The sequence below is a fragment of the Acartia tonsa genome, chromosome 7, assembly GCF_053477335.1.
Source record: "Acartia tonsa isolate MP-2025a chromosome 7, ASM5347733v1, whole genome shotgun sequence".
In the NCBI taxonomy this organism is placed as follows: Eukaryota; Metazoa; Arthropoda; class Copepoda; order Calanoida; family Acartiidae; genus Acartia; species Acartia tonsa.
In genome coordinates, this window is record NC_137266.1 from 3,482,460 (window position 1) to 3,493,674 (window position 11,215).

An 11,215-nucleotide genomic window follows, 5' to 3' on the forward strand; every position below is an offset into this window, starting at 1 on the left:
CGACATCAAGTTGTGGACAAGGGAAAAAGGCAAGCTTCAATTTAATTCAATAACGTGTCCGTGCTCGGCTTCCCCACACAGCACGGACACATTATTGAATTAAATTGAAGCTTGACTTTTTCCCTTGTCCAAATCTTTTCCTCCTCCTGCAGACTATCCAGACTGTCGGGGGGGGGGGGGGGGTACTCAAATTTTCAAATTGATAAAAAATTTTGTAACAGGATAACGCCCAGTTCTTGAGTATTTCATTCATTAGTTCTTAATGTTGATTATTATGTTCAATTTGTTTGGATATTTAAATATCATTAATAAAATTTTCAACAAGTTCAAAAACAAAATACAAACTTTATTTACATTTAATAAAATGGATAATAAAGTAAATATAACAATAAATAATTAACAGTTAAACTAAGGAGCAACAAATTCAGCACCTCCATTTTCAGACATCTTACAAAGAATCCAAGCTCTGATAATACAAAAGAAAACTAAATAAATCAATGCAAAGGAAAATTGAATAAAAAGAAAGATGATTGTTACATTTTTTCTTGTAAAAGGCTTAAGCAATTTTTTTAAAGTCTTAAAAGAATAAAGTTTCTAATTCAATCCAAATAGTTTTAGAGATGAAAAAATTCCAAACACTAATGCTCTAATTCTTCTTTCATTACCAGTTTTTGAATAGTTTAATACTGCATTACCTCTCAGTAGACAAAATTTAGCTTTTTGATTAATAAATCATGGAATAGATTAATTTTAAAATTTCATTAGTTTTTTTTCCTGTAGTTTGCAACATCAGCATATACTCCTGGATAGCGTGCCTATATTAAACAAAATAATTATGGTTGTAAAATGTTAGAAGGTTACAGAATTTCTGAGAGTTTGTTTCCAGCTTATCTAATGGTAGAATTTTCTATCCCTTCATATTTTGTAAATAAATAAAGCTCCAATTCAATGTTTTCCAGAAATTCAGACTCTAACAATCCCAGTTAGTAATATTTCTCTTAGAAATACACAGAACTTGGAGATGTATGTTGCATGTTCTTAGTAAAACTTTTCTCTATAATTTATATTAATTCAAAATTTCTTACATCTGCACAGCTAATGCCAAAACTGGTGATTCCAACTTGAAAATGTTGGCTGTGTGGTGCAACTGTCAGTGGGCCTCCACTATCTCCTTGGCAACTGTCTTTTCCTGTGTCAGCTGCACAAATATGACCAGTCACTATATCCTTGATAAATGAACAAAAATTAGATGTTTTTACTCAAGGTTTCTTTTTTATATATGTATTTAATTTTCAAACCAATTATTAACCCTTTACAGTCGGGCCCTTTGCCGCACCTTAAACTGTTTTTAACCTATTTTTAAAACGTATATAAAAAATATACTATGACACCAGTAGAATCAGACTGCAAGGCCTAAATTTGAATAAAATTCCCAATAAACTTTTTTGGGGGGATTTAAATATTAATTTTTACTGTTGCCGTGATCATTTTGACCGAAGCAAAAGGTTTTTTTTTATTTGGGTAAAATTCGTAGCTTTTAGAGTGTTTTGCTTCATAAATATTGTATTCTGGTATAGAGTAAAATTAGGCCTTATGATTTTACTATAAAAATTCACTAAAAAGTTAATTCTTTATAATATATCAACGAATTAACATTAACATGTTTGTGTTCTCTCACTTATTTTAAAAACATAAAAAATGGCTGTAAAGGGTTAAATGACAACAAATGTTTATGCAATACAACAAATTTATTTTTGTCACATATACAAATGCGTTATAAAATAAGATTATTCAAAATTATAATTTTAAAAAGAATGTATCTTTTATGTGTATGGTTTTCATTCTTTTCATTTTAATTAAATAAAAATTATTTAACTACATTGGAAATAAGTCACTTTGTGAAAACACTCTTTTTTTGAATTGTTAGGAATTGAAATAAAACAAGGCTTCTTATTGGTTAGATTTCAGAATTATTTGTTTTATTGTAAATGTTAGATTTTTCAATGAAATTAATTGTTTTGGAAAAAAAAATTATTTCCAATGAACAGAGTAATGTTTTTTTTATTGTATCAATATAAAGTGAATTATATAGAAATGTTCTGTAAGCCACAATATTACCCGAAGTAAAAAAAGAGCTTTTGCTCCGGTCAATATGATTACAGCAACACTAAAAATTAATTTTTAAATCCCCCCAAAAAAGTTTATTGGGGACTTAATTCAAATTTGGGCTCTGCAGTCTGATTCTAAAGGTGTCCTAGTGTGTTTTTGACCCCCCATTCAAAAATAGGTTAAAAACAGTTTAATCAGTCGGGGGGGGGGGGGGTTCAACGCCCCCCCTTATTATCTCAGTTTCTATTAGAGCTAGAGGGCTAAATTTTTTTGTGCAAGTCCCCTGTTTAATAATGAATTAAGGACCTTTTATAAGTCTAAGTCAATTTTCGCTTCCTTCACCCTTTTATTTAACAACCTTTGTTTTTAGGTCTTTTTTTACTTAAAAATTTCAAACGGCTGTAACTTTTTTATTTTTGAAGCTAGAAGAAAATTTTTTTTCCAGAAAATGTTTATCTTTATGTAAATTTTACATTTGAAATATCAAAATATAAATTTCAGCGGCCGCAGCTGTACTTGGCAGCTGCCAGCCGCCGCAGTCGGCATCCGGTGGGAAAACAGCGGCGGATCTTCATAAAAATTTTAATACGTTATGTAGACATGTAAGAAAAGCTTAAGTTTAAAATTTTAAGTCTCTAAGTAAAAAATTGCGGCCACAGGAGCCTTTTAAAGATTTCTGGAGACCTGGAGGATCAGGACCTGCAGAATCATACCTGGAACTCAAAAGTGACTTGAACACCTGTATTTCATATAAGGATTTATTACTAGAGAATTTTTTAGTATTTTGGTATGATAAAATGCTTTGTTTTAGTCAAAAAAAATATTTTTGCTCTTTACCTGGATGACCCTGCCAGGTTTGCTGGCATCCTGTGCCCGCCAGGATGGACATATTCAAAAAATTTCCAACTCTCAGTTATGTGTCATACCCATATTTAAAAGTCAAGCAGTTTGGGCTCTTTATCTTTCACACACAGAAAATGAGATAGAAAAAACCGGATGGGGGGGCGTTCAACGCCCCCCCCCCCCCCCCCCGACCGTTAAGGGTTAAGAAGAGTTTTCAGATAAATTTTTTAGGCTCTAGTTTACATATTTGTTTTGTTTGTATGTTTTATTAGTAAATGTTATACTAAGCTTTAATTCTTTTTAACATTAATATGCTTTTATTGTTGTTAAAATTTTATTAAATGGGTAGATAACTTACATTGCCAGTTCCAGCATAGCTAGTTTTACAAGTAGCAAGTGTAGTTACTTTTACTTCAACCTCTTGTAGAATAGGTGGCTGTACACCTCCTGCTGTCAACGTTCCCCAACCTGTTACATTTATTATTCATTTATTGATAAATTAGCCAAATGTTTTAGAATGGGTTAGACCTTTGGGTACTAAATTAGATAAAATTTCTTTTAACTGAATCTTAACATTCAAAATTTTTTAGGAACTTTTCTCTCACTTTACTTAAAGTCTTTAGAAAACTTTGGTGTGTAGAAATCAAGAAAACATTAGAAATCAAACTCTTGTACTTTCATAGAAAAAATACAGAATAATTTTATGAAAAATTATCATTTTTCTAATTTGAATGTTTATTTACCAACAGCTGTTGCAGTCATTCCATCATACATTGAAGCAGCTGCAGTTTCTGAGGGTAGACAAACTGGTGTATAAGTTGCTAAGTTAACCTGAAATTTACATCAGAAGCAAATAAATAATCCTTTCCTTTAATTATTTTCAAAAAATGAGTTAGATAAAACTTATATCTTCTTTAAAATTAAAGAGAGTACTTCAATGTCTCATAAATGATATACATTTTGGAATCAGATAACACAGATTCAATCTTTATTTATAATATAACTTGGATAGTATTATCAGCATGTCTTTTTTTCTTGACTAAGATATCCCAATATGATAATATCACTGAACTTACCTTAGTTGCAAGTTTGAGAAGGGCAACATCAGCTAATAAGCCTCTAGAAGTTTCATAATTTGGATGAAGGAAATACTGCTCTACATCAAGTATCATTCTAAAAATTATCAAATTCTTAAAAATTTTTAAACCTTGTTTTATAGATAATTTAATACTAATTTTTTACTTACACATTGCCATCAGTATCATCTAAAAGATTATGTTCACCCAAAAGAACTGAAATTTCAGAGGCAGGTGTGTCTCCAGTATTCTAAACAGAAATCAATATCAACCAGTTATTGATACATATTTACTCATCTAAAAGAAAAACAGATTTATTTATATTTATCTCATAACCAGTAAAAATTTACTTAGAACACTGCAAAAATGGAATACAATTTTCCTATTGTTTAATGTTTTATTAGTCTTGTATATTGATTGGGAACTTATTGTTTTATTTTAATAATATTTTATAAAAATCTTACCGATCTAATACAATGTACTGCAGTAAGAACCCATTGGGAAGCAATCAAACTACCACCACAGTAGGGAACAGGTACTTGAATTAAAAAATGAAATAAATTTAGGAACTAAAGATTGATGGGAGGACCTTTTACTAGAAATCTTTATTGTTGTCATTTTATCAATTAATTGACATTCTTTTGAAGATTATATACACTTCGATATATGTGTTTGGCTTTTACAGGATGGATTTTAACATGGAATCTATGAAAAAAAATTAATAAACTAAAGAGTGCATTATTTATGAGTTTCTAACCAATATGAAAAAGTTTTATCTTACCCTGTTGTCCTTTTCTAAAGAGTCCAACTATCCATGGATATTCATTTTCCTAGAGTACATTATTTGTAACTAGCGGCTACGCCCCTAGAGGCCTCTAGGGGCACTTGAGGAGAGGATAGTCAAATTTTATAACCCAATTTATTATTTTAGATTTTAAAAGAAAAAGTAAAAAAAAATTTTTTTGGGGTGGGGGGGGTAATTTTTTTTGGGGGAGGGTTGCCCTTCCATTTTTAATTTTATTTAAAAAAATTTTAAATTTTTTTCTTTAAGGGGGGTGAATTTTTTCTAGGGGTGATTTATCTTGGGAATGTGGTGGTACCTCCCCCAAAATAGTTATAAACCTTCCCAAGACCTATGAGAAGCTACCCTGTTTAGGAGAACCCGATCAATTCAGTGGTTAGCGAGACCCTTTGGTAAAAACACACAAACACATAGATAAAATGACATCATGTTACTTTAGTATAAGGATTAGGTTTAGTATAATCAAATAAACTTCAGTGAGCGGCGTTATCCTCTTAGGAATTTTTTTCAATTTTTTAACCCCCCCCCCCCCACTGACTAAATGACTGGGTTAGGTTAGGCTAGGCTAGGTTAGGTTACATGGATAGGGGGCTGAGCGCCTGTGGCTAGGCAGGCTATGGAACCGAGCGCCCGCGGCTAGGCAGGCTATGGAACCGAGCGCCCGCGGCTAGGCAGGCTAGGGAACCGAGCGCCCACGGCTAGGCAGGCTAGGGAACCGAGCGCCCGCGGCTAGGCAAGCTAGGGAACCGAGCGCCCACGGCTAGGCAGGCCAGGGGGCTGTTTTTCTTGGGGGGGGGGGGGGGGGGGTTAAAAAAATGTCAAATTTTGAGAATAATTTCCTAAGAGGATAATACCCAGTGAGCCTTGATGGATAGGCTTGCTTAAATTTGTTTACTAACAAGAAATTTATTCTTAATTTTACTATTTAGCTGAAGTCTAAATTATTACCGTTGCTTCATTTCCACCCACAATTTTTTCATCCTCATCTTCTTTTGTATCATTATCATCATTATTTGCATTTATTTCATCTTGTTCATCATCCATTTTTTCGACTAAGAGTAATAATTGATTCTTTCAATTAGGAAATAAAAGAAAAATTAACACCGAGGCTTCACTAGACCTGAGCAACAACACTTTTCAAAGAAATTAACCTATACAGGGTTGTAATTGATTCATACTTAGTAATAACCTAATCTAAGAATTAAGATTTTGGAAAAAAATTTTAAGAAGTAATTTTTTAACTTTATAATTAAGACTTACCTTCATCATTTTCATTATGGTTATCCATTGAAGTATTTGTGTCATCAATTAATTCCGGGTTCAAAATTTCTAGTGATAACAAGAACAATTTATAGTTTTTAAAAAAATCATTAAACTTTCATCAAGCTTTTCTTGACAACTAAGTAGTAATTAGATATAAATTTACCTAATGTTTGGGGAAGGTCCTCACTCTGAAAAAAATATATATGCAGAAAAGGAAAGACTTGTTCTTTGTAATTGACATTTATGCAAGAGATAATTATCAAATCTATTGGAAGATTTAGAATAAAATAAAAAGTATATTATATCAAAAGAAAAAACACACTTTAATTCCCATAAGCAGTTTGTTTGGACAAATATTTTGTTTTTACCTCGCTCACTTCAAGTTCTCTTCCTTGTCTATTGTTTTTTTCCTAAAATATTCAGTATTGAATTAAATAGCATCAATCTATTTTTTTTTGCAAGACAATGATTTTCAGGTGAATTGGAGTATATGTGTTATATTCACCAACAAATATTAGGTGGAGGCATTTCCCCGCAAAACCTCTAAGAACCCCTAAAATATTCTTTTATTGCTTCTTGCAACCAGGGATAAGGGATGGGAAACCTGACCGAAAATTAGGTCTCAGCCTCCTTTTTAAAGTGATGGGGCAACTTTTCTTTTTTGCCTATAAAATCAACTCATTGCCTCCAGTTCCTTATTGGCTGTAGGCCAATATCCAATAGCTTGAAACTTGCTTTTAGCTTTAACCAATTAATTAATAACCAACGCTGCCTCCAATTCCTTATTGTCTGAATTAATTAAAGCAAACATAAATTTCTGCTATTAGAATGACAACAATGGAAATTTTCTGCTATCAGAATGACAACAATAAATTTGACGTTCAATCACATCAACTTATTATTAAATCTACACATTAATAAATGTCCATATAGCAAAACATAAACAGAGAGATCGTTTTATTTAGAACAACTTTAGAACAATGTGAAAAACTCATGTCTTTAGACAATTTAAAAGTAATATTTCATGTGGAATTCATAACCCACCTAAATGATTACAAATACAAAACTAGTTCAATATGAAAATAAAAGTGTACTGTGTTTCGTTAAAAAAAAATTTTCATTAATTTTGGTAAACATTATTGCACACTTAATTGAACTTTTCTGTTAATTTTTTTACGTAAAATTAATTTTTTTTTAAATTCTTAATTTATATGTATGCTATGGAACAATTAGTTAATAGAATGTTACCCATGTACTTATTCAATTCTAAATAATTTATCTATTAAAGCTGGGGGGCTGAATCAGTGTTTATTTCTATTTACGAATTTTATGCTAGGTAGAATCAACTACCTGAATTCTATTCTATACTTTTTTTCTATGCATTCATATAAAAGCTATTTCATCATTGTTCATAGTTTTCAAATCTAACTACTGCGTCATCCCGTAACTGTTTTTTTAGGCCTAGTTGGAAAATAGGCCTGGAATAGTTATTTCTTTCATTGTATTATAAACCGCTTTCCCCGAGTTGCCGAAGGCACAGGCTAAAAAAACTAGTTTTAATCTTATGATTGTACATTTCTATATTCGTAGAAAGCTGGATATAATACGATGATAGACATAGTTTTTTCGTATGGATGAGAACCGGTTCCTATCCACCGGATTCGAATGAATACGAGAATAATATTTTCTTACGTTTCCCATCCCTTATCCCTGCTTGCAACAGTGAAAAGTTCTTAAATTTAACCAATCTGGTGAATTTGACTTTTTCTAAACCTAAATGTTTTTATCCTCCTTGAGTCCTTATACACTTCTACAGGAGAATTATAAAAGTTTATGGCTTCTTTTTTTACTCGCACATCCTATAATTTTGAACTATCCCCTTCAACACTGTTAAAAATGGACGTCCTTGATTGATGGTGGTTTGCCCCTGGCCTCAAATGGATAAAAAGCACAAAAACATCTAGATTTTTTATTCCTGCTTGTGAATAATCCTTTACTCATTTTTGAGCAGGTAAAAATTAAAACTAAATATTACCTTCAATTCACCTCGACGTCTTTTGTTCTTATTTTTATTTTTATTTTTCCTATTCTTATTCTTATTCTTGTTTTTATTCTTCTTCTTATTTCCACCACGTTTGCGTTTTCTTGTCCCTGCTTTCTTAATTCCACATTTGTCATTTTCTGCCATTGAAACATCCCCAGTTCCTAAAAAAGTTACTTTAGAGGTTAGGATTAATTTTGTCCTAACTCTAGTATACTTGTTTGTTTCTTCATTTTTCTGTTGATTTCAAATAATAATGACAACATCCATAAAAAACGAAGATAAAAAATTGCATGAAATTGAAGTTATGGAACAGTTGTGCCCTAATTATTACAAAGAAAAGAAAGAGAGAGAATATTCAAGAACTTAGGGTTAAATTTTGAAAACCTTCAAGGAATAAGGTTTATAATTTTGAAGCATAACTAAACAGCAGACGGACACATAACTCTTAGACTAGATTTGCATATATCCTAGGAATCTTCACTTAAAATTTAAGTTTTCTATCTTCAAATCAGCAGAGAAACTCATATTTTCCCCTGTACCGTTTTAAACTGACTAATAAACAGACAGACAAAGTGAATTATAGATTAATGCATTTCTGCAATATAAAAGTTAATGGTAGTTTGCATTTTTACCTGTGCATGATGGGCAACAGGGAAATAACAAATTTATTGTCCTGGAATAGAAATATATGTGTTAAGATCAAAAATTCAAAATGTGGAGAATTCAGATGAAAAAATATTTTTTTTGTGCAATAAAATATTAAGCACTTTTTTCAGTACTTGATACATTTATTTTTTATAAAAGTAGTTTAAAAGATTCTGTCAACTTGAAGTTGAAAAGAAGACAATTATTGATTAAGATTAAGTTTTTACTTGTTTTTAATATACGTTTGAAATTTGTAAGTTTTAGAAGAATTTCTGATTTTTTCATATTTAACTTTTATTAATGAACTAAAAATATCAATTCTTACCTACTTTCTTCTACTAAATCAATATCAGTAAAACCCTGAAATATAATTAACAAAATAAAGGTTATTATGAGTATATATATGTACTATCTTAATTCTTTCTACTCCACTACTAGGGTATAGATATAGGGACTCGCCTTTAATTTACAAGGTTTGCATTTTTTGAAAGTTTTTTTTCTAATTCAATAGATTAAAACACTAGAGGGAGAAAGGGTTAAATACCTGTATCTCCCTATCACAACCGTCTTGTGCAACCTTTCTATTGGGTCATTGAAAATCAATCAATGGTGTCGCTTATATTAACATAGCCAAGTAGCAGAAAATAATTTAGAAGCAGACAAAAGAGGTCTTTGAAAAAGGAAGGAAGGTAGTTGTCTGCATTACATTTATACTATAGATCTGTTTTAATTCATCCAAGTTATTTTAGTAAACTTACAAAGAATATTTGAAATCTTACCCTTGCAGTTGGGTTGCAGGGACGGCACTAGTTTAAAATGGATCATTTAATTTTATTTGTAAAAATATATTTTTTAATTATTCATAAATTAAACTAAACTAAAAGCAAAGGAAGAATCTAAATTGCACATAAACAAGGATGACAACATCCATAAAAGCGAAGCACTGAAACGGTAGGACAAACGGAAATTAACACTTGTATAGTGTCAAAACTGAATATAAGAATATAAATGTATAAGAGTCAACGCAAAATTGTAAGTAAATTTGTTGAAAAACTGCTTGATACAGGATAATGTTTATGGACATACTTACATACTTTAGGACTTGATTATAGAGTTGCTTCGCTTATTACATTATACTTTGTTGTCCCAGGAATCAATATATCAAAAATTAGATCAATCGGATGATTTGATCACATAAAAATTAGTTGTTGAAAAAGTAAAAAAATCAACATGTTTTAAATGGACGTACGGACATTTTGGTAATGATTATAGAGCTGCTTCACTTTTTAAATCGTACCTAACTACTAAAGGAATCACCATGCAAAATTTGAAATCGATAGGACAATGCTAACATGCCTAAATTAACGAAAAAAGCTATCCGTTACGGACGTACGGACGGACCTACCCTAATTATAGAAAAGCTTCGCTTTTAAAAATCCTAATAATAAAGTAACATGATTTGTGTCTGTTTGTTTGTACCGAAGGATCTTGCTATTTGCTGAACCGATCGGTTTCTCCTTAACAAGGTAGATTCTCATGTATAGAGATGACTACAGGGTTGATTGAGTTCTCCCTTTTAGGAAAGCTTTACATATGTCCCAGGATGATTTAGGCCTTTTTAGATTAAAGATTTTGGATAGTTTTAGGCTATTATTCTGCTACTTCTTTGCCCTTTAAACACCGAGTCACCTAGATGCTAGGGGCGCTTCTACTAGTAAATTTACCATTTAATCAGCTTTATAGAACACATTTTGCAATTTATAGGATAGAAATGTAAGATAAATGATCCATTCCGAGCATGAGTCAGCATAGTTTATATACAAACAAACCAAAACACAGAGCACCAACAAAGGTCCCTAAAAAATATCAAACAAGTAAAAAGAAGGACTTTGAATTAACTTTTAATGTTTTTATCAAAGATTTCCATATTTTTGTTCTTTTTTTGTTTGTTGTTTTTTGGATTTAGTAAGCACAGAAAATGCATTAAAAAGATAAACAAACCTGTGCTCGCATTTTACACAAAAAAATTCTGAAAAGAAACATGTTTTTAATGTATAAGAAAATATATGATAAATGAAAGTGTTTAAAAAAACAACAATTTAAAGTGCGAAATTCCCTCCCTTCCTGACTTTTAAGTGATCATCCTTGTTGAGTCTAAATAGATAATGATCAAGGAAGTATAAAAACTGCATCTTATCATTAAAGGAACGTGCAAATCTATGGATAGTTAAACATATTCTGAAAATTAATTATGTGAAAAAAATAATTGTAATATCTAAATTCAATCACTAAAGAGGTTGTAGAAAAAACTAATATAGTTTCTTTTGCTTTTTCCTACTACCAGCAGCTACGCCCCTAGAGGCCTCTATGGATATTGGAGGGAATGGAGGTGGGGAAGGTGACCATTTACTTTCTATTTTATTTTAAAAGAAA

General features: G+C 31.0%; 1 protein-coding gene across 1 annotated transcript; it reads right to left on the reverse strand.

Annotated features, from left to right (window-relative positions):
* Positions 1 to 358: 358 nt before the first annotated feature.
* On the reverse strand, positions 359 to 10,815 carry LOC145324666 (trypsin-like). The gene is made up of 19 exons (XM_080167256.1): positions 10,784 to 10,815; positions 10,576 to 10,638; positions 9,562 to 9,588; positions 9,108 to 9,142; positions 8,770 to 8,810; positions 8,129 to 8,298; positions 6,462 to 6,503; positions 6,257 to 6,281; positions 6,091 to 6,159; positions 5,779 to 5,882; positions 4,810 to 4,858; positions 4,493 to 4,566; positions 4,199 to 4,278; positions 4,029 to 4,125; positions 3,696 to 3,783; positions 3,311 to 3,420; positions 1,086 to 1,226; positions 775 to 815; positions 359 to 466 (listed from the first exon to the last, which is right to left on the reverse strand). Exons 1-19 carry the CDS (start codon positions 10,793 to 10,795, stop codon positions 409 to 411), a joined length of 1,326 nt encoding a protein of 441 aa, XP_080023382.1. The 5' UTR covers positions 10,796 to 10,815; the 3' UTR covers positions 359 to 408.
* Positions 10,816 to 11,215: the final 400 nt, after the last annotated feature.

Coding starts and splice junctions, on each gene's coding strand:
- LOC145324666 (XM_080167256.1), bottom strand. Junction 9,143..9,561: donor CCTGCAACCCAACTGCAAGG/GTAAGATTTCAA, acceptor ATTATATTTCAG/GGTTTTACTGATATTGATTT. Junction 8,811..9,107: donor GATTTAGTAGAAGAAAGTAG/GTAAGAATTGAT, acceptor TTTCTATTCCAG/GACAATAAATTTGTTATTTC.